This window comes from Cryptotermes secundus, unplaced genomic scaffold (assembly GCF_002891405.2).
Source record: "Cryptotermes secundus unplaced genomic scaffold, Csec_1.0 scaffold1777, whole genome shotgun sequence".
NCBI classification, from domain to species: domain Eukaryota; kingdom Metazoa; phylum Arthropoda; class Insecta; order Blattodea; family Kalotermitidae; genus Cryptotermes; species Cryptotermes secundus.
The window spans coordinates 704923-727193 of NW_019724777.1; the positions used below are offsets into that span (position 1 = coordinate 704923).

Sequence of the window (22271 nt, forward strand, 5' to 3'; positions counted from 1 at the left end):
TTATCTGCTGATCTGTACGGATGAGTGAATCGAGGTGCTGTTCATTGTGAGGAGTGGCAGCTGAGCAGGGACGCCCAGGACGTGGCTTATCATGCACTTCACTTTTGCCACTGTTGAAACGCACTACCCACCGCCTCACTGTGCTGACATCCACTGTATCGTCTCTGTACACCTTTAGCAAGTGTTGATGGATGTCAATGAGTGCAATTTGTTCGGCAGTGGGAAATTCAATAACACGTCTCTGTTTCATACGCACTTCTATGTCAGATACCATTTTGGTAGACTGCTCTGCTGTCGCTATCTCTCGCACGACAACCAAACTAACAGTACATTGGTGGGAAGGTTCAACCTTTACTACAACACCACTAACATCCAGCTCAGACGTTACATATTAACACAAAAAAATAGGCATTATATACAGAACGCCCTTCATACTTACTTACTCACTCATGGAGCTGAGCCCTTCTGGAGGAACTGCAAATTCTACAGCTACTCAAGAATTTCCCAGCATTTTATGGAACCCAAAGGTTCATTACTGTGTTCACAAGAGCCGTCCACTGGTCCCTATCCTGAACCAGATCTATCCAATCTATACCATCCCATCCTATCTCTCTAAGATTAATTCTAATATTGTCCACCCACCTACGCCTTGGTCTTCGCTGTGGTCTCTTTCCTTCTGGCTTTCCCACCAATATCGTATACTCATTCCTCGTCTCCCCCATTCGTGCTGCATGCCCTGCCCACCTCCTCCTTGACATGATCATTCTAATTATACTTGGAGAAGAGTACAAGTTATGAAGCTCCTCATTATGCAGTTTTCTCCAACCTCCTGTCACTTCATCTCTCTTCAGTGCAAATATTCTCCTCAACACCCTGTTCTCAAACACCCTCAACAGCTAATGTGTCCCGTTTAATTTCAGTCCCACCTAGTTTCCCTGGACCTTCCTAATGGCATATTCTAAAGCAAAGTTGAAAAGGAGTGATGATAAAGCATCTCCTTCTTTTAGACCATTCTGGATAGGAAATTTATTATTAGACAAATGTTTACCTACACAGACTTTACTATTTGTTTCGTTTAAACACATTTTAATCAACCTAACTAGTTTCATGGGTATGCCAAACTCTATCAGAATATTGTACAATACTTCCCTCCTAACTGAATCATAGGCTTCTTGAAGTTATGAATAACAACTCACTGTAAAAAATTACTTTGTTACAAAAATGAACACAAAGCCTAGGAGGAGTATGTAAGGAAAAAATAATAGTGATCTGGAGAGTCTGTTGCTTGCAGGTGACAACACTGCGGATCGATGTGCGGACAGATGGCAGACATGCCGATGTGGAATTCACCACTGATTGGAAGTTGGATGCCAACAGACGAGATCTCACCATAAACTCCATGTTCCTCAGTAAGTGACTCTCTTGCTGGAATCTGACAGTTCTGCCATGCTGTCTTCCTACTTAATGGTGCAGTCCCTACTGCTCTAGTGCACTCACTGTATTCTGTATTCAGTTATTCAGTATTGAGGGGGTGGGTTTCCCCATGCACCGCGACTAATAGTCTATTTTACGTCCCCCTTTTTAGTTTATACTGTCTCCATACCCTAGCGGTACTGGAGCTTGCTATCAGCCCCTTTCTGCCAGCGAGGTTTTGGCCTTCTACTGGCAGTGCTATCTGATAATTAGTCCCTTTCTGTCAGTGAGGTCGTCCCTCCTCTGGCATTGGTACCTAATGCTTCCCCATCTACTGGAGGCATTGGAAACTACTTGGGCGGGAAACTTTTTGCCTAATTTAGCTCAGAGGTCTCCTAGAGACATGAGGTTCTTTTGCGTGTCGTAAATCTACGACACGGGACCCACGGCTTAAAGTCCCTCCCGGAGGACTTGTTCCCTGAATTTTTCCACCCTTAAAAATTCCACGATCTCTGCCGGGTTTGAATCCGCGTACCTTGAGTTAGGAGGTGGGAACATTTCCCCTAGACTATGGAGGCCGCTTACTGTATTCTGTAAGGTGATGCAGATATTGTTTTGCCCTAATGAAGCAAGTGTCTGTCAGATGTGTATAATGTCAGGATTGCAGTTGTGTTGGGGATGAGAGGCCTGTATCCTTCTCTGTCAATTTTGATTCTGTACAAGTTTTAGAAAAGTTAAATGATTATGAAAAATCATTCTTGCAGACCCAACCAGTACCATGAAATTGAAGTTTATCAGTCTTTTTTTTTTTTGGCCCCACCACACTTGTTCTTCCTGAAGAGTTATTATCAACTAAACTGTACTTGTCTTTGTTTAGAGTACATTCCTAGTGCCAGTAATGTCATTGATGTGTTTATGGAGGGTGCTGTTCTGAAAACTGAATGAATAACAAAATACTAAAATGGAAGCCCTGTATTGTTTTTCTAATATAGTAAACTGTCACACTTCTTGCTGCCTGTCTGTCCTCATGCTGAATGAAATCCAAGGCATGCTAACAAACACGTGGACTGACACTACTACATAGTGAGGAGTTGATTGATCACACATGAATATGATTCAGCTTTTGACCTGAGTTTGTCAGTAGTCTTGGCCAAGATTGCAGTTTTCACCTCTCCCTCTGCAATGCCTCTTGCATATTTTTCTGGCTTTGCTACAAGAAACTGGGTTCTCATTTAGAAGATTTCTAGACTGCAAAAAGATTTTGAGACACATCACATTATTGTGTGGTGATTTATTGCCTTCTGTTGCAGGTCTGGATGGAACTTTGTCTGACTACTTTGGTGGCTATCAGGATCTTCTCAAGAGGAGGGTGGTTTTTGTTGGGGATGCAGACACTCGAATACAGGAGGATTATCTAAGGATATTGAGATACTTCCGGTAAGGGCACCAGATACTGAAGAAGTGGCTTGTATCTATTAGTGGTATATTAGTAAGGAGTGATCATTGTTTGTCTACGCTTATATGCAGATTTTTATATTTCTCTTTTTTCTTCTAAAACTAATGTTTATAAGATTCCTAAGAATTATAACCAATCATTACTTAGAGGCCTAATTCTTAAATACTATACTTAGGACTTGATATCAGTCTTGTACTAAATGTGACTTATACTTATTTTTGCAGTAACTATTCCTAGAATTAGTGGCAAGAAAATGTTTAAGTGAGAGCTACTAGAAAGATCCTTGATGGCCAGTGTGGCATGTGAATCACTTACTCCTCCCACCACCCCAAATATAGAAACTTCCAGAACATTCTCAATCTGTAAAACAGTGTGAAAGCTTCAAAAAAAAAATCTCGATGCAGAAGGTTCTGGAATATTATGTCATCCAAGAGTATTTAAAGGCCGATTTTGGATGGCACAGCAGCAAAGTAACATAGTAATTCAATAGCATCAGTACGAGGGGCGTTCAAGTTCTAAGGTCTCCGATTTTTTTTCTCAAGGCTGGTAGCAGATAGACACATGCGGTTTAGTTTAAAATACGTGTGCACTCTTTGTGAATGCATGACAGAGATGGCAGCACTGTATGGCACACAGAACTCTAATGGTGGCGGTGAGAGTGAGGAGTGTTTTTGATACCTAAAATGGCGACGTTTTCATTACAAGAACAGCGAGTAATCATTCGTTTTCTCCACTTGCGTAGTGTGACACCCATTGAAATTCATCACCAGTTGAGTGAGACGTGGTGATGGTGTCATGAATGTGAAAAATGTGCGTTCGTGGGTGCGACAGTTCAAAGAAGGCCGAACATCGTGTGAAAACGAACCAAAACAATCTTGGCCTTGCACCAGCCGGTCTGACAACATGGTCGAGCAAGTTGAGAAAGTTGTTTTGGAGGATCGCCGATTGAGTGTGGAAAACATCACCTCCAAAGTTGGCATTTCCGTGGAATCTGTGAACACAATCCTGCATGAAGACCTGCAAATGTGGAAAGTGTCCTCCAGGTGGGTGCCACGAATGCTGGCGGACAACCACAAGGCTGCGCATATGGCAATTTGCCAGGCGATGTTGACATGTGATGAAGGCATGAATGGGACTTTCTTTTCATCAATTGTGACAATGGATGAGACATGGATGCCGTTTTTCAATCCTGAAATGAAGCGCCAGTCAGCTCAATGGATGCACACAGACTCACCACCACCAAAAAGATTTCGGGTAAGCGCCAGTGCTGAAAAAATGATGGTGGCCATGTTTTGGGACAGCGATGGCGTAATCCTTATTCATTGCGTTCCAAAGGGCACTATGGTGACAGATGCATCCTACCAAGATGTTCTGAAGAACAGGCTCCTTCCAGCACTGTGAGAAAAATGGCTGGAAAAGGCTGCACATGTGCTCTTTCACCAGGACAATGCACCAGCCCATCGGGCATACGTGACGCAGCAGTTTCTTCATGAAAACAACCTTGAAGTGGTGTCTCATGCTCCCTACTCACCTGACCTGGCTCCTAGCGATGTTGGGCTTTTCCCAATGATGAAAGACACTCTCCATGGCCACACATTCACCAGTCATGCCGCTATTGCATCAGTGATTTTCCAGTGGTCAAAACAGACTCCTATAGAAGCATTCGCAGCGGCCATGGAATCATGGTGTCAACGTTGTGAAAAATGTGTACGGCTGCAGGGAGATTATGTTGAAAAGTGACAGAAGTTTCAAATTTTTTGTACGATTATTGTGTGAGAGAGAAAATCGGAGACCTTAGAACTTGAACGCACCACATAGTATAGTAATATTCAAATTTGTGTGTAGATGTAACATTCAGCGTAAAGTATCGAGTGTATTCATTGCAACCATTGGGTGTTGTATACAGTTGTACCTGCGACCTAAAGTGTCTAATTTGTAAGATCGTGTAGTGTAGTGAACAATAAATCAAGTTCAACAGTTTCATCGTTAAAGTGTGATCCAGGGACTTCTTCAATATACCCTCTCTCATAGGAACTAGGCCCGTTAATCTCTGAAGAGAATCTTATACTCAAATCCTGAACATGGTTCCATTTTACTGACCTCAAGCCAATCTCAGTACCTCAGCATGATTCTAAGACCACGTGCCATTCAGTAATCACAGCAGAGACTGTGTCATCAAGGGTGAGAATAGAAGGACTGTTAAAAGTGGCCATCCAGTGTGTGGCTGCTATGGAAAACGGACTGTGAAAAGTGGCATCCTCAGTGTGGGACACTGTTAGAAATGCTAAAGAATGCCCCATTCTGATGGATACTTGCAATACCTGAAAATGGTTGAAATGCATTACAATTTCAAACCCATATTTCCCAACTTTTGTTTATGTATATTGTCACACTGTTCCTCTGAGGTTTGAAGAAATTTCTGATATGGTTCAATATAATTTATATAGTGCCTTGTGCACTGACATCATGGGATTGGCATGCAGAAAGCTGCAGATATGTGCACTAACTCTGTGAGAGAGGAGGGACACTACTCAATCAATTGTGTGCAACAGGTTCTATGGTCGCATTGCAGAACAAGCAGACCGTCATGAGGAAGGGATATTCGAGGCCATTGAGCGCAATGCAGGTGGCCTTCTCAGGGTATCTGGAGAACGCATCTGGTCTGAACTGCGAAAAATTCTGGAAGGGAAATTTGCAGGAGACCTGATGAAATCTATGCTGTCTCTAGGAATAGGCCCCCACATTGGTAAGTTGGATCTGCCCTTAATTATTTATCACAGCATTTGATGTATGTTCCATTGATTTGTGTTCTATTGGCAATACAATTTTCTTTATTGTGGGCATCACACATACAATGAAGCTTCGTTAACTAACTCCATAGAGCTGAGTCCATGAGAAGGCAACAGCTGTTCACCTATTCAAGGAATTCCATATTTATGGAGTCTGAAGATTCATCCCCGTCCTGAGCCAGATGATTGCAGTCCACACACCCCTTCCTCTAAAGTCTGTATGAATATTATCCCCCATCTATGTCTAAGTGTTCTCTTTCCTTCAATTTTGTTTACCAAAAAACCATGTATGCACACCTTTCCCATGTGTTCTATATGCCCTGCCCAACGTCCTTGACTTGATCATTGTAATAATAATTGGTGAGGCATACACATTATGAAGGTTCTTATTATGCAGTTTTCTTCAACTTCCTAGTACTCCATGCCTCCTAGGTCCAGAATCCTTTTCTCAGACATCATCAGTATATACTGTTCTGTAAATTTAAGAGACAGAGTTTTTCACCCTTAAAAACTACAGTCAAAATTATAATTTTGTATATTAATTTTGATGTTTCTAGCCAGCTGGTTAGAACACAGAAGTTTCTGAACAGAGCGCTAGCGAGCATTCCCCATATTTAATCTGCTCTTGATTTCTTCATGAATCAATCAGATTTCAATGTGATATTGCCATTCCCAGTTATTAGAACTCTGCCACATTTTCAGAGGATCCGTCTGCATTCTTTATGCTGTCAATATGGCGTGCATTCTGCTGACAAGACGACAACATATACTTGGTTTTCTCTGTGTATACTTTTATATCAAACTCCTTACTGTTTTAGTGTCTGATAGAGAGCGTCACTTTTTCCCTGTGTGGCATTATTAACATCAGCATAGACTGGGCACTGGTATGTCCCATGTAACTATTAACAGCTAAAGAAAAATGTGTTGAGAGGAAGATTAATGCAGTTTCTCTTCAAAAAATTAATGCAGAGTCTGCGAAACACTTACCTGACATCATGCACTACATGTAAACTGTTTTAGCAGAACCTTTTCAGACATACCAGTGATGTGGCTGCTCTTTTTGCTCAAAGGGTTGCCAGTTGATCCAGATGTGGCTGAATTTGACAGGGTATGGTGTCGGCAGTGTGCCAGATGTCTGCATCCTGTTGCCCTGCTTGCTGCCTTATTGAGGAACCAGGATGAGGTGTGTATCATGAGGTCACATTGAATGGTGAGTCTGATGTTCAGTTACAACAACAGCTAATTCTCAGAACAATTGTATTGTGAACATATTTGCCAGGAATTTTAGCAGTTAAAACTTTACTCTAAAGGCATCTGCCACAATATTGAGGCAATTTTATCCATGCTTCTCTGCCATGTTCCTTTAATGTTTATTTGCAGAAACTGTTTCCTGTTGGTTCTGTTATTGAAACCTCAGCTGCCTTGAACAGATTGCTGTTTATTCATTTTCTGGGTGGCCCATTAATTCACACAGCTTTTCTTCGTTATTGCATTTGCTGCATACTGTATCTGAAGTACCATAATACAACATTCACTTCACATGAGTCACAAGTTCTTTTCATGGTCTGGGAGTTTGTTACAGTTGCCACATATCTGATGTGTGTGTAAAAGTTGCAGCTTTTGTGTTTGCTGTGTTTTGTCCTGTCAGATTCATGCTTTGTACCTTGGATGAAATAGACAGCACATAGTCACAGGATGTGTGTTAGCTGAAACTGTTAATCCTGTCAAGCATGAAATAAAGGGTGAGGGCACACCGAGAAAACTGGCAACCACAATTTCCGAGAAATGTTGGCGATTCCAAGCAGGCAACTGGTTTCCAAATTAGCAGGCACACACTGAGGAAATGTATGTTTGATTAATTGCTCACATCATCTTAAGTGGGTATGTTCTTCTGACATAATGCGTGAAATCAGGAAATATCACATTCACGCGATATGAAATTTTGACATGCTGTGCAAGCTAGAAGGCACCTGATAATGACATATACAGCCTAATCATGTAATGTGGAAGGGTGACTGTATAAGAAGTTGTCTTTAAAACAGAAATATATGTGAAATAAATGAGATATTAATGCAACAAGATGCATGGGTGCATCCATTCTTCTGTGACAGTTTAAACTGAGTTGCTTATATTGTTTCAAAAGAACTTAACCTGGATCCAAATTCCTTCATCTCATGAGAAATTCTTTCCCAAGCTAAATCTATTTGGTCCTGCGTAGCATAGTCTGGGTGGCGTTTGTCATATACACCAGGCTCTTGCTCAGTTGATGGCACAAAAACAAAATTAGCAGCTTCAACTTTTCATGCCATCTTAAGAAACAAATGAATCGCTGAAGTGCGTTATGGAACAGCTGACACCAGCTGACCACATGGAAATGCAATTGTGAGAAGACTGGCATGCTCTGTTGCCTGGAAGTTGAGTTTCTCAGTCTCTTCACAAGCTGTTGAGGCTGATAACAGTTCTCAGAAATTGCAGTTGTGCTGCAGTTTCCAGTTTCCTTGGTGTGCCCTCAACCAAATAACGTTGTAAGTTCAGTTTCTGCTTCACAGGAAGCACACTGCATATCTATTGTAAGGACTGATTGGTTGGTTAATGCTGCTTAGAGAAATTATCGATGTTTCATTCTGAGACTTACACAGTGCACTGTTCGGACAAATTGCAGAGATTTTTAATGTTAAAGCAGGTGGTATATCAGTAGCCACTGTGATTTGAGGGATTAAAGCAGATTTCCTCCAGCTGTGGATCGCAACCTTCCAGGGGGTCATGGCCTACTTGCTGAGCTTTCAAGAATTATTTTAAATGTAGTGAAATCTATGCACAGGTTTGGAAAGTTAGAAAGTCAGTTTTATTATAATAGATGTTTCACAAAATGTGGTTGCAGTTGGGAAGCTTTTCACAGCTTATTTTGTGACTGTACTGTGACATTTTTATATAGCTTACTGTAGCTGTAAAGAGGCTTTATATAGTTAAGTTTCTCCCTTCACCACATTCTAATCACCAGCAGCAGGTGTTTTAGGTCACATTTTCCTGGTTATGATCAGCAGGTCTTTTATCAGTGGTAACACTTTTTCCACTTCGTCTCCTGTCCCGTTATTTGCAGCATCACATTATACATGAAGATGATGCTGAAATGTCTTGTATCAAAAGTTGACAGATGACTGACTGGTGCTATCAGTGAAGGTCCTATCTTGAAGATGGAGGCAGTATGTTCCCTGGAACATTGGTACCCACATACCATCATACAGTATAGTATCATATAATCCAAAGGACCAGATTATTGTCATGTGAAAAATACTACACTGTGGGTTCTGGTCAGAAATGGATCTATTTGGCACCACAGATGGTTTCCTCTAACTGTTTACAGTCATTTGCAGTTAGCTGCTAGACTCTACTAGCTTTGTTTCTTAGTGCTCTGTTGTCACTAACTGAACAGGAGTGGGCTCCAGCAGTGACATGGTTCCAGCATTCTGAAGGCTTCTGTATTTCTTATGTCATGTCACATTTCTGCCTTGATATATTACCCTTACATCTCTTCTGAAAGGGGTCCTTCCTGGTAGGATTAACCTTGCATAAGGTGGTGCGATGCCATACTGATGCATGAAACCTGAACTCTTGTGGTTGGGGCTGTGTCCAGCAATATCCCCTCATTTCAAATGTTAACCAGCTTTTTGACCTCATGTAGAAAGAACTAGTTCCACATTGCTGTCATCCAGCTGGTCCCACTTACATTGAGTGCATTCCACCCAACATGGCCCTCTGTAGGGCCTACCTCTATTATCTGTGGCTGTCTTTAGCCATCTTGCCATCGTTGAATTGGCATCCATCCTCACCCTATACACTCCTTGGTGCACAGGCTTTGAACCTGGCCCCATTAGGCTACCGCAACATTCCCAGGGTGTTGTCCCACCTCACTGCTTCACCTTTTTATGGTGGGGGGAGATTGCTTCCAAGGTAACCATAACAGGCTTTTCCTTTTCCAGGCTGTAGCGCTCAGTACTTCAAACCTGTGGAGGTGTAACAGGCATGCAAGACATCCAGCCCCATGTCATTAGCAAACTCAGTGATGAAAAGCGCTCATATTTTCAAATGATGCCACCTCAGGGTCAGCTTCTCCTCTTTCACATCAATCCCCTGCCCATTTGTCAGGTCCTTTTTGGGGGCATTCCTGTCAGCAGGCCTTCCTGAGGTGTTGTTCCCACACTCCAGCATGCAGGTCTCTCGGTCCTGCAGCACTGTGTTCCCATGGGGTGGTCCTACCACTCACAAACAGCTTAACTGGTAGTTCAGCTGTCACCAGTTGCGCCCTGAACTCTTGCTGTGTATGTGTCTCGTACCTCTTCTTGACTGGCCTTTAATAATGGCCATCAGTCATTGTATCTTCAGGTCGACTTCCAGTTAGTGTGCTGTCCCTTTTCTGACACTAGCGTCACTTGGAATTGGGTTCTGGCTGTAAGTGGTTCTTTATTTAGCTTTACGTCATCTTGTTTATAACTGTTTACAGTCATTTATAATTAGCTGCCAGATTCTTGTTATTCAGTCCTCAGTCATCACAGACTGAATAGGGGTAGACTCCAACTGTGACTCATCTGTCATGCTTTTTATTGACCAACTAGGCAGTGCTGTTCTCAGCAGTACCTTGTCTGTTGTGGCTGGTCAGGACTTGTGAGGATGACTGTACATGTCTTCTACTTGGATGGAATTCCTAGGTCTACAATTATATTGCCTGATTCTTGTACACATTTTAACACTATCAAACAGTATTACCAGAATCCAGGTAAGTTAGTTTCTTTCCTTTGTGAAAAGCATATGCAGACTTTTCTTCATTGTGTGTTTTGAGGAGGCTGTGTCAATCCACAGATGCATCACTGTTTCCTGAATATCTAACTGTTTTGTTAGTGGTTTGTTTTAAACTTACTTCAAGTCTACCCTTCAGGCATATTTGATATACTTTGGCACAGTATATACCACACATTCACAGCAAAGGTAATCACATTGTATCCTTCCTCTCAATTCTGTCTTCTCTGCATTATTTCAGAAGCAGGGTTTACAAGTGATTCTGTGCATCGTTTCTTCATGTAACAAGTCTAAAACAAGAGTTAAAATGTAGATACAATATATACTTATACCAACATGTCATGCGTGCAAATGTCTCCACAGCCAAGTATAAGAGAGCACTAGAATGTGAATTCTATGTGTGTGTGTGTGTTTGTTGTGTTTGCATTTGGAATTAAATTGTTACAGATATTATAATAGAAACATCTTTAATTCTCTGGGTATTCTTAACAGTAGCATTCCTTTTAACATGTCAGAAGTTCCAGGAACTGGTTATCAGTTTTGAGTCTCTCGCTTTCCTTACAGGTAATGAAGTTCCATTCTCGTGTCAAGTTGTCATCGTATGAGAGGGACCTTGGTCTGTTTGTGGTTGAGCACCGTGGAGATAAACCTTCTGTGAAACCTCTGAGGTTAGTGGGAAGACCAGATCCATTTTAATATTTTCCTTCAAAACTTCTTGTTGAGCCTATTGACCATATTGCATGATATTCATATCAATTTTCATGAGAACTCAGGTTAATTGTTGAAGGGAAGTATGTGTAAGTAATGAAGTAATGAAATAATGAAGGGACAGGATTGCCTCTGTAATGGAATGGTATTCATATTCAAAGGTTCCCAGGGGGTTGTTTCCCTAAACAACAATAATGGATGATCTTTGTTTAAATGAGATCTGTTCTCTGGAAGAATCTAATGCTTGTTTGCGTGTCATTAGGCCTTACCAGCTGCTGGTTGTCAACAGCAAAGGGAAAACCCATGACACAAAGGAGTGGGTGTGTGAGGTGCTCAAATACAGGGGTGATCAAACCCTGCTGAAAGAGTTCGAACAGTGGAGTGTGCCCAGATTCCCCCTGAATGGTTACATGTTGAAGGAGAAAGGTGCACCAGGTGAGATAACTGACAGTCATGGGTGGCTTGGGCTGCCAGTCCCAAGTTAATTCATGCTTTTGAAACTTTAAAAATGAGGTCACTGTCTAAGAACACACACTGAAGCTGTGGTGGTTACTTACTGAGGACAGGAGGAGAAGGTGGCTGATGAGTGGTGCCCCTAGCTCTCGGTTTGTTGATTATTCAGTCTCGTTAAACTACCATATATACCTGTATATATGATGACCCCCTTTTAAAGTTCTACATTCTTTATATCACTATTAGAACTGGCCAGGTTTCCATGTCTGTGAGGGTATGCATTCTGGAGTTAAATACATCTAGCAGTGTTCCAGTATATATTTGATTAGCACAAGGAGAGATTAAGTAATGTTTAACAAACTGCATCAATTAACGTCACAAATAAAAATGTCATATTGAAGCTTTTTCTTCTTCATTCAATGATCTGCCTGAATTACTTCCTGTCCACCTGATGTGTCTTTCTGTTCCATCCATGTTTGCTTGTGCTTTCAGCACTTCTGCAGTCTGTGGACATTTGACTCAAATGAGATGCCTTCCTGTTCAGTCTTTATTCAGTCCCCAAGCATTGCTTCAGTGGAATTGGTGGGTAGGTTCTGGACAGCAACCATTCCCCATACAGGTGACACAGACAAGCTTTGAATGCTTTGTTAGCTGTCACATAAAGAACTTGGAGTACAGATACTGTATCATGTATCCAAGCATGATCATGGAAAGTTCAGGATTTCACCTTGTCTCTTACATGTCTCAGAAAAGCACATAGAACAGGCATTCCCCTCTTGCTTGGAGGGGGTGCCAGGCTACTGAATCATTATTTCTTTGGTTGCCTATCCTTTCTTGTTGGATTAAGTATAATTCCATCAATAGTCACCTCAACTAGTGTGGAAGATCATCACTGTTGTAACTTTCTGACAACCAATAGTAACACTGCCACAAGGAACAGTTGTGTGGAGCTGGTAGGCATATAAAACAATACACAGGAGTTACACCTGCATAGCCTGTTTAATTTTTGGGATACTACATAGTCATGTTTCTGGCACAAACTAACTTCTCGTCATACATAGTCCATGAGAAACAAACTTCTGAGCTAATATTTTTCTCCTGTAGGCAGGCCATTTTACCACATGAACCTGATGCTCAAATTCAACACTTGCCCTCAAATACCTATTGTAGTATTTTGCTTTCATACATATTGTGTCCCATGAAGCAGGCAGCTCATCTTTACTTTTCTGAAACACAATCTAAAGCACTTGTATCATCCTTGCTTGGAACTTTGAAATGCTTTTCACATGGAATTACAATCTTTAGTTGTTCTTTCAGGTTCTTCTGTTAGACATTTAGTGTGATGATGATTAATTGTTGTGCTGCATGACTTCTAATGTGAAAGGTCTTGTTGTGGCTTCAGCACACACCATCCAATATCTGTGGCACTACAGAGCCTCTCTTTTAAACATGGTCACCTATTCAGTATACCACAGTATTCAGCTGAGTTAGTTGGTGTACTGATAGCTCTTCCAGTTTGTATTCTAGAAGTAAGTGTTTGGTTCAAACTTCGGCTGGGATACCAGCTGCCCAGACTTAGGTATTTCATGGTTTTTCACAGCCCCCTACAAGTGAGTGGTGGGATAATAAATTCATGATGTACATGACTGCACCCTTCCAGTCATTTTCAAGTCATTACAATAAGCCCTCATTAATGCAGATTAATGGGGGGGAAGGTCATCTAGATTATGCAATAAAGTGGATTAGTGAAGCAAAAGATAGCCCTAAAAGCCCTAAAATCTGAGAACCCAGATAAACGGAAAATTTAATGATCTAAATAGTGCTGATGAAAATAAATAAAAAATGATCAGTGTAGAGTCTTTTATTTAAAAACTATAAAAAGACAATACATTTATTCATCAATAGAAAACTTCAAAGTTGTGCTTGTTTTTGAACATAATAATGCAGATTTGAAGAAACTGACATCCGGATTAACTGTAACCAGATTAGTTGAGGTTTACTGTATTCATCACTCAGTCCACTCCGTTCATTGCTGTAACCTCTGAGGCATGACAGGCAGCACAGTAGTAGTGTGGCTGTTCTCCCACACAAATGAATATGGACACAGTGTGTACACATCTTACAGCTTCAGCCCTCAGACACTGCCGTGCTGTAAGCATTGTATATGTATGTTGTTTGAGTGTTGGTTTCATAGAGTTAAATTATGCATGATTTCTTAACCTTGACTTGAAGGGGAGAGAACAGTGTTATATGGCCTCATTACAATGTCCAAGCATAAAAATATCTTGTCTCACATTTGGGTACATAGATGTTACTCCAGTTTTACCTGTTGTTCCATATGTGTGGTCTCTTTTTCTGAGGGGCAAACACAGATTGAGAAATGAAGCAATTGGGTCTGTGGAATGGAAAAGATTGCTAGATCACAAGCATCATTCTTTAATTTTCAAATGATTATATTTACAACTGGGATAACAGTGAATTGGTGCTTGATAGAAGTGAATTGAGTGGTGAGCTATGACAAGCTGTCTGTAGAATTAGGACATTTCAAGGCCTTGTATCATGAAGTTACAAAGAAAGCATTGGGAACATTTTATCTAGAGCAGAATTTCAGCATTATTCTTTGTAATGGTGTGGACCCATTTTGAGCATGTTTTGCTTTTGGACTAAAGCACACAGTGTATTAAGAATACTATGTACACAAGCTCTTGTAGCTAAATGATGTCTTCTGTGCTGAGTACTGAGGGAACAAGAGCATGGTGCCCCCCATTATCATGCAGGAACTTGCCAGTGCTGAACATATGTTGCCAGATAATATTTCTGTGTTCATGCAGATGGCTGACAGGCAACTTTGATATGTATGCTTGCAGGGGGGAAGGGCTTGGGCCAGGTGGTAGATATCCTGAAGAAACACTGGGTGGAGAGTGACTTCAACATGAGTTCTGAAGATCTGCTGCAGCTGCTGCCCCATGTCTTATGTGAAATGGGTGTAAAGCCCAACAGGTAGAAAGATTGACTGCAATAGTGCCATGCCCATTGTGCATCGGAGAAGGGATGTGAGTGAATCAGTTTTATGGTTGGAAATGAAGTTCAGGTTGTTTTTGTTGTTGTAATGAAGATTTACAAGTACAGCAAATTTTCACAAGTTGCAAGTGGTGGAACAGAATTAGTCACCAGATCTTTTCATGTTCATTTTACATTAAACAACCACTGCTACTGTTAAACCATAGTTAAATTCTTGCACATAAAATTTGAAATATAGAGGGGAATCTGCAAGCAAGTCACCATCCTCATCGTATTCTGAGTTAGTTATTGTAAAAGTTGGTAACCCTTCTTAAATTCATTCATTTATTCCTTTGTACAAGTCACTAATACTCTTGTTCTTTCTTACAACTCAGTTCAAGCTCATTAATTTTGTCTTTCAGATATCCTTCCCCCTCCTCAATGCTACTTTCATGCTTTACATTGTTGAGACTACTTAATTCATTTGGCTTGGTTTCAGTGACCAGTGCAATTTAACTTTCCATCATTGATCAAATCATTTTGAGCATTTATGTACACATGCACACGCACAAATGACAGGCACACACTTGAGTGAATGAAATCCTCTGTATAATAAATAAACTTTACTATCTTAACTACTAATATGATACCCTTATGTACAAGAAAGAGAAAGCCTGCCCCTAAGTGATGATTCTCATTCCCATTTCCATAGAAAAGAGTAGAATTGCCTGATGGCTCAGTGCCACCCTTTCCCCATCTGACTCTCTGTGCTCCCACTGAATCCAAAACGTACTCTGCTATAATGCCCTTGCTTCCATTTTCAGTAAACCTGACGTATAATGGTTTCTGACATTCAGATCTCATGTCCAATTTCTATTGTTAAATTTATTTGAAAAGAGCAATCCAGATTCAGTTCCCATTTCATAACATGGCGGTTTTTATGGTAAGGAATTGTTAGCATCCTAGTGTGCCCCTAGGCTGCAACTCCACTTGTCAGCTGTGTGTAACAAACAAGAAGCAAACTGGCAGAATAAAAGTCCTTGAGATTCTGTGCCTGTTTCTTCCAGGTGGTTTCCTTCAGGTTTTCATGCTGAAACTTGTACACATTTCTCTCTTTCCCATATGTGTTATGTCACCCTTAATTTGATTATTACAATAACATCTGTGAAATAGTACATACCAGGAAGCTCCTTAAACTGCTTATTCAATATGTTCTCAGTTATCCTCCATGTCTGGGGGCCATCACCTCTGTCCACAGACTGAAGAGGCACCAAAGACCACACCTAACATGGAATAAAATTAGTCAACACCATGCAATGTGTGCTCTCTGTGTTCTGAAATGCTCACTAGAGTGTTAGATTTGTTCCATACTGTCAAAATGAACCTGAAACATGAAGTTTATATGAAGTATATAGTTTGTGCCTCGTAACTTTAGCCGCGCGGAAAGTTAAACGCTGTTGTGGAGCACCCAAAGCTGTACGCTTGCTGTGGTGACGTTCAGAGCTACTCCCCGAGTGGAAAACATTGCCTACGGAGACCAACTAACAAGCAACACAACGTACCATACGCCTGGACACACTCCAAGACACTACATTCCAAAGTGGTAGTACCCACGCTGACATAAACTGATAATACTGCCCCCCCCCCAGCTCCGCAAGAGATGGAACTAACAGTACACTTGCAGTGTGACAGCATATCTTCCAGCAACTATTTCTGGCAGGTTAATACAAGTTTGGAGCCCTCTTGCATTATTTCTTTTCTTTTCTTCATTTTTCTTTCTTTTTGGGGGTGGAGGGGGGGTGCATGAGGGCCACACAGTAGTGTAGTTGGTTGAGGTACTGTGATACAAGCCGGAAAGTCACAAGTTTGATTCTCAATGAGGCCATTGAATTTTTCAATTGACCTGATCCTTCCAGGTGCACAGTGGCCCTTACCTTAACTCAGCCTCTATCAGAAATGCATATACCAGGAATCTTCCGTGGGGTAAAGGGCAGCCTTACCGCCATCTGTGAGTTAATTGTCTAGAAAGTATGGGAGCTTAAACGTCTCACAACCGTTTGGGCCTGTGCAAGCTCTTACAGGGATAGTTTTACCTTCATAAGGTGTGTACAATGGTACATGGAGATGGGTTCGATCTATTGGGTTCAGTAATGCTGTCCCCAGCCAGTATAACAGTATTAGGAAACTTATCTTGTGCATAATCATATGTCTGCAGCATTTCGGAATCTCAGGTTCCTACATTATGTTTTGTAGTTTAAGATCTGTACATGCAGTAGGGCTTGGTTCTAAAGGGTTCTGATAGTGTTTTTCACTGTCCATTATTCTAGAAACTAGAAAACACGACATTTCACAAACTGGATCTGTTTCTGTCCTTAGGTGAGGGGTATGAAGACACCTACTCAGTTGGGTCCCTTAGAAAGCGCTGACCTTTAGTCACAATGAATCAAGATTAGTTGTCCAGTGATTGAGGTTATCCTTTTCTAAGGGACTCAACTGAGTAGATGTCTTCACCCCCCTCACCTGAGGACTGAAACAGATCCAGTTTCTGAAAAATCACGTTTTCTATTTTCTAGAATACTGAATGATGGAAAGAGTCCAAAAACTCAGTAATTCTGAGTAGGACCTGACTGAGCAGTACAATCTTTGTTAATTGTGTATGTACTGATTTCTTCAACATGTGGGATGATATGTCCACCCCATTTAGTCCTATGAGATAATCCTCATTTCTAAAAGTAAATGATTTGCTAATGGTTTTCTTGTGCTCTGATAATTGTTCAGTGATATCCGCTGCTACATTTGATCTAACCTATCTTTGTGTTGGTAAATATTTTTTCTTGGTATTATTGGTTAGTTTTTGTATAGTGATAAGCTTTCACATCATATTTGACCCATTTCTTTAAATGATGGGACAAGTGCCTCAATGTACAGGGAGTTTATGTTGAGAAATAAAAGCATTTTTCAAATCAGTACTTTTATTTGTTTAAGTTCTATATCCATTTGTAACTTACTTATTGACTTACCCTCATACATAGGTCATTTCAGAAATAATTCACATAATTTTTTGTTTACGTCCATGTTTATTTTTTTATATCTCTTTACATTCCTTCAATATAGTCCCCCTGCTTCTCAATGTGTGGGAAGCTTTACTCTTCCATCCAGGACACCATCTTTGTTTATCTGTTGAATGGCTCAGGTACTGCAGCAGAAAGCTCTTCCAGAGAGGGAAAACGACGACCTCACATAGGTTGTTTCAACTTTGAGAATAAGTCGAAGTCTGGTGGACTCATGTCCGGGCTGTGGGGAGCATGAGGCAACACCTCCCAACCGTATTGGTGCAGCTTTTCTGTTAGGACATTCCCGATGTGCGGATGAGCGTTGTCATGGAGAATGATCGGCCCAGCCTCGAGCATCTGAGGTCGATTTTTGTGCATTTTTCTGTGCGGATTTTGCATAAAGTCACGATAATAAACTGCTGTCACACTTTTCCCACACGGAACTCTGTCTGTCATGATGATTCCTTGGTGATCATAAGCAAAGATCATCATTTGTTTGACCTTTGATTGAGATCGTCAAAATTTTTTTGGTCATGGCGAAGATGGACCTCTCCACTCGTTGGACTGTGATTTCAGCTCCGCCACAAACTTCACTTAAAGCACTGTGGAGTTCTGTCCGGTTTTTTCCATGTAAAGTTTCGATCTTAATGTACGACCTTTGATCTTCAACAGTCACAATACCAGAGAACTGTGCAGGCTCCATAACTCTATAACTCACGTTATTTAAGAACAGAGTACATTATAAATGAAACAAAATAACGCACTTCCTTCTCAAACCCTGAACTGTAACTGACATGAGGCTCATTGTTGTTGCATCATCTAATCCGCAGTGTTGCCAACCTGTGCATTATTTATGAAATGACCCACATATATGTGGCCTATTCCAGGGTGACTGGGGTTTAATCTCCTCTTAGAAATGGTGAATAAATATTTTGTGAATGATATTTATGGGACTAGCTCATTTGACTGAACTGTTCTGAACTCTTATGTATAGCGACTGGCTATGGACTCGAAAACTGAGGGGTCGGATTTTGGTCCCGGTAGGGTCAAGAATTTTCTCTTCTCCAAATCGCCCAGACCGGCTCCGGGGTCCACCCAACCTGCTATCCAATGGGGACCAGGGGCTCTTTCCCCTCGGGGTAAAGTGGCTGGAGCGCGAAGCTGACCACTGACCTCCATCTAGTGCCAAGGTCAAGAAAATGTGGCTCAATACATCCACTCCCCCATACTCCCTTACAGTGTAGTGCTTAATTTGTTGAGCACAGGGACAACCTTACCTTATATGGATCCATACATGTACTTATCATTGTGTGTTACAATAAACTGAAAAATATGGTGTGCTTCTTTCCCTTTTGTTAATCACCCTTATATATGCAGCTTAAGTAGTTGTGTTTTTATACCACTTTAAAAGTATATTAAACAGATATTTAAAACTGGTAATATCCAACGGGCTGGAATAAAATTAAATTAAAATTAACATTATAGCATAGAGATTTCCTCTGTTGGTTGTTGAAAACCAACGGGCGACAAAAGCAAACATGTTAGCGTAAGCTTGGGTATAGACTACAAATCCATCAACTCAGTTATAATCAGATCGTGGAGGGACATGATTAAGGACTCAACATAATTTAACAAGATAATACAAGGAAATTTCAAGATACTAAGCTGAATGATGTCAGACTAGTCTGATGAAGTCAGATAATTACCACCAAATTTATTCCATACTTCATTAGGGAGTGAAAGTAAGCAAAGTAAATTGATTTGAGAGTGTCAGTGTTGCTGATGTGCAGCATAAATCTAACTGCATAGCATGCTCCACTTAACTTGGAACCAACTGATCTGTATGGGTGATAGGATAAAGCATGTAAACAAAATTGCCTACAAAACAAGCAAACAACACTGGACCACCTACATCTGACAGATTTAAACTGACACCAAAAACAGAAAAAATTCACATGCATCATACACCAAGATATAATACAGCCGAAAAGTAAGCTGAGTTTAAGGTAATGGGTTGATACGCCATACACACAGTAACAACTCTCTAATCTAGTGCCCAACAACCCAACAAAAATCCTCCTATCAACCGTGATGAATGGGGTGTATTTTTAATTTTTATCTCAACCAACTTATAGCTGGTGTCTGGATACTGTTGGAGATTAAACTAATGTCATTCATTCCACTCATGTCCTCACGAGAGGCCTCGCTAAAATACTTCATCATCCAGGCACTGCAACAGAATATATGCTTATGCAATCATAACCTCCACACTTCTGAAAACAGGGCCTTCCCCACTACACTGATGGTTCCAAAGAGTGACAGATGGAGTCAGATGAACAGACTGCATGTTGATAATAACAGTACAGAAAAATGCACTCATAATGCTAATCCTGTACTTAAGAAGAACAATACCCCTAGCCCTAACAGTATTCCTGATGTCAGTGATCCTAGGAGCAACAGGAGGGATAAACCCAACTTCAATACAAAAGTTCCTAATTTATCAATCAACCACACAGGATGAATATTAGCAGCTATGTTGGAAGGAGACAACCTATGGGTCATGTGCTTTGCAGTATTGTTCCTGCTTACAGCAGTCATAACCACCATTACCAAGTCATACAACATCTCATTCCTCAGCCAGGCAGTGACAGTCTATGAAAAGGCAATCGCTATTACATACTGTTTGCGACCTTGTTGTCAGTAGGGAGCTTCTACCATTCATTGGGTTCTTACCAAAGTGAGTTGTAGTCCAGAAACTAATTGTGAACAACCTAAGATCTGTTACAACAACAATAGTGGTGATAACACTAGCCACCCTATGCTACTACTTACGAGTGTGCTATTCAGTATTCATTATCCTACATGCAGAGACAAAGTGAATCGTGTGAACACACATAGAAAACAAGATCACTGTAAATGGAGTCATACTACCCTCAGTATCAATACTGGGGCTGATTGCATGAACCATAATTACCATGAACTAAGAGAATCACTAATTACTTACCAAAAAAAAGTAAAGCTATCCCTGTAACAGGCCGTGAAGGCCCATGGGGTTCTGAGACGTTGAGGGTCCCACGTTATCTAGACAATCGGCTCAAAGATGGCGGTAACTTTGTCAGCCTTACGCGCTGGCCGCGCTTCCCCCCCCCCCGGCACTACAGCCCCAGTGGGCCTAGGATTACCTCCATGAACTTCTCCGTTCACTTCGGTTTTTCTAGATCTTACACATTCGGTAGGACTCCTTGGGCGGGTGATCAGCTCGTCGCAAGGCCTCTACCTGTACACAAACACACAAAAATGCACAGATACAAACTAAACATCCATGGCCTGAGTAGGATTCGAACCCACGATCCCTGTTTCCAAGCGAGCGAAAACAGTACATGTGGACACACTTTACTCCCCAGGAAAATTATTTAAATAATTCCTGGTACTCCTTTCTGTTAGAGGCTGAGTCGACCCCAGGGCCATAGTGCGGCTGGAAGGATTAGGTCAATTGAAAAAATTCAATGACCTCATCGGGACTTGAACCTGCAACCTTCCAGCTTGTAGCATAGTGCCGCAACCAGCTACATTACTGTGTGACCCCACTAATTACTTATTACTAATTACCCTCAAAACTATAATTAAGAACGTATCTTTAAGCCTTAGTGGAAACTTTATAACCACCCCTCTAGGACTGCATTCCACTATCACAAACATGAATGTAAGGCCACAGTAGTAGAGGGGCAACATATCCCCTTTAGAGATTTACAATCTACTATTTTATATACCTCTGCCACTCTACTTATCATAAAGCAATTTTTATTCTCAGCCAAGCACAAGGACATTGGAACCCTATATACATTGTCTTTGGCACTGATTACGGATAGCTGATACATCACTAAGAATGTTGATTCAGCCCGAACTCAGTCAACCCGGACCACCAACTGGAGACAACCAACTTTACAATGTGATAGTAACAGCAACAATTAACATGAACCTAGAGTGGATTCCCCTGTTTGTATGAGCAGTAACAATTTTCAACACTACTTCTCATATTGTCACAACTGGTACTAGCAGGAGCAACCACATTGCTAACAGACCGAAACCTAAACACATCTTTCTTCAACCCTTCCAAAGAGGGTGACCCAAACCTATATCATCCCCTGTTCTGATTCTTTGCACACCCAGAAGTATATATTTCAATCCTACCTGGATTCAGGATAATCTCACACATCATCTTCCATGAAACATGTAAGAGGGAAACATTCCATCACATAGGAATAATCTTTGCCATACTAGCAATCGGGATTTGTAGTGTCGTCCCTCCACACATTTACAGTGTGGATGGCATACTTTACATCACCAACAATAGTCATTGCATCTCTGCTAGGGATCAAAATTCTCAGGTCATTAGCAACAGTATATGGGTCACAATATGCTTATGCCCACTAGGATTTATGTTCATATTCACAACAGGGGTGCTGACAGGGGTGCTTCTAGCAAACATCAACATCATCCTACACAATATATACTATATTTGGTAGCCCACTTCCACTACATGCTGTCCATAGGCGTCATCTTCGCAATCATAGCTGGATTCATCTAGTGATACCTGCTATTCAC

General features: G+C 41.1%; 1 protein-coding gene across 1 annotated transcript in view; it reads left to right on the forward strand.

Annotated features, from left to right (window-relative positions):
• The window catches only part of LOC111863099 (CCA tRNA nucleotidyltransferase 1, mitochondrial), a gene marked incomplete at its 3' end in the record, with an annotated part of 24285 nt that extends 9672 nt beyond the window's left edge, over positions 1–14613 (forward strand). Inside the window, 7 exon segments of the mRNA XM_023849127.2 lie at positions 1292–1409; positions 2724–2850; positions 5422–5615; positions 6729–6841; positions 11017–11120; positions 11423–11595; positions 14481–14613. Of these exon segments, the coding sequence (XP_023704895.2) occupies positions 1292–1409; positions 2724–2850; positions 5422–5615; positions 6729–6841; positions 11017–11120; positions 11423–11595; positions 14481–14613 (962 nt within the window).
• Between the last annotated feature and the right edge of the window lie 7658 nt (positions 14614–22271).